Source organism: Penaeus monodon, chromosome 32, assembly GCF_015228065.2.
Source record: "Penaeus monodon isolate SGIC_2016 chromosome 32, NSTDA_Pmon_1, whole genome shotgun sequence".
Lineage (NCBI taxonomy): Eukaryota > Metazoa > Arthropoda > Malacostraca > Decapoda > Penaeidae > Penaeus > Penaeus monodon.
The window spans coordinates 17,981,531-17,982,112 of NC_051417.1; the positions used below are offsets into that span (position 1 = coordinate 17,981,531).

Here is a 582-nt window from a genome sequence, read left to right on the forward strand (position 1 = left end):
TAATTAATTAATTGATAAACACGCGAATTAAACTTACCGAAAAACCCTGGTCATTATAAGACACGTCCGATGAGAAACCTGCTACGTTGTTTCCGCTGAAGTCCAGGCAAGCATCCAGGCTATCGCGGGAGTCGTCAGGCCATAGACTTGCTGCTCCCAAGTCCAGGTCCAAAGACCGCCTGGCGTCTAAGTCTTCCCCGAAACTGGGTCTGAATGTCTCCGGAAGAATAGAGTCCACGTATCTTTCAAGATCCTGATTCCCTCTTGGCGCTACACCGCCGAAGCGGGAAGCGTCTGTTGACTCGTAGTAAGCCATAATGCAGCGCCCGAAGATTAGTCGACTGTATGTTGATGCTTAGGCACAAAATTGTCTTTGATACGGGTACGCTAGTCAAGTGCAGCCTCTCAATGTCAAGAGAACAAGTGAAGAATCGCTCAGAGAACGCAAGTATATATGTCGTGAATTGTGGACAAGAAAAATACCTGTTTCACGTTCACTATTCATTCAGATCAACAAACGTTTTCGAATACGACCTGTTGTTTCTGACCCACCATGGGTGACGCAATATCCCAACAAATATT

The 582-nt window shown here is 46.0% G+C and overlaps 1 protein-coding gene across 1 annotated transcript in view; it reads right to left on the reverse strand.

The window, feature by feature from the left end:
- Positions 1-316, reverse strand: part of LOC119593285 — a gene marked incomplete at its 5' end in the record, with an annotated part of 982 nt that extends 666 nt beyond the window's left edge. The window contains 1 exon segment of the mRNA XM_037942214.1: positions 38-316. Within this exon segment, the coding sequence (XP_037798142.1) occupies positions 38-316 (279 nt within the window).
- Positions 317-582: the final 266 nt, after the last annotated feature.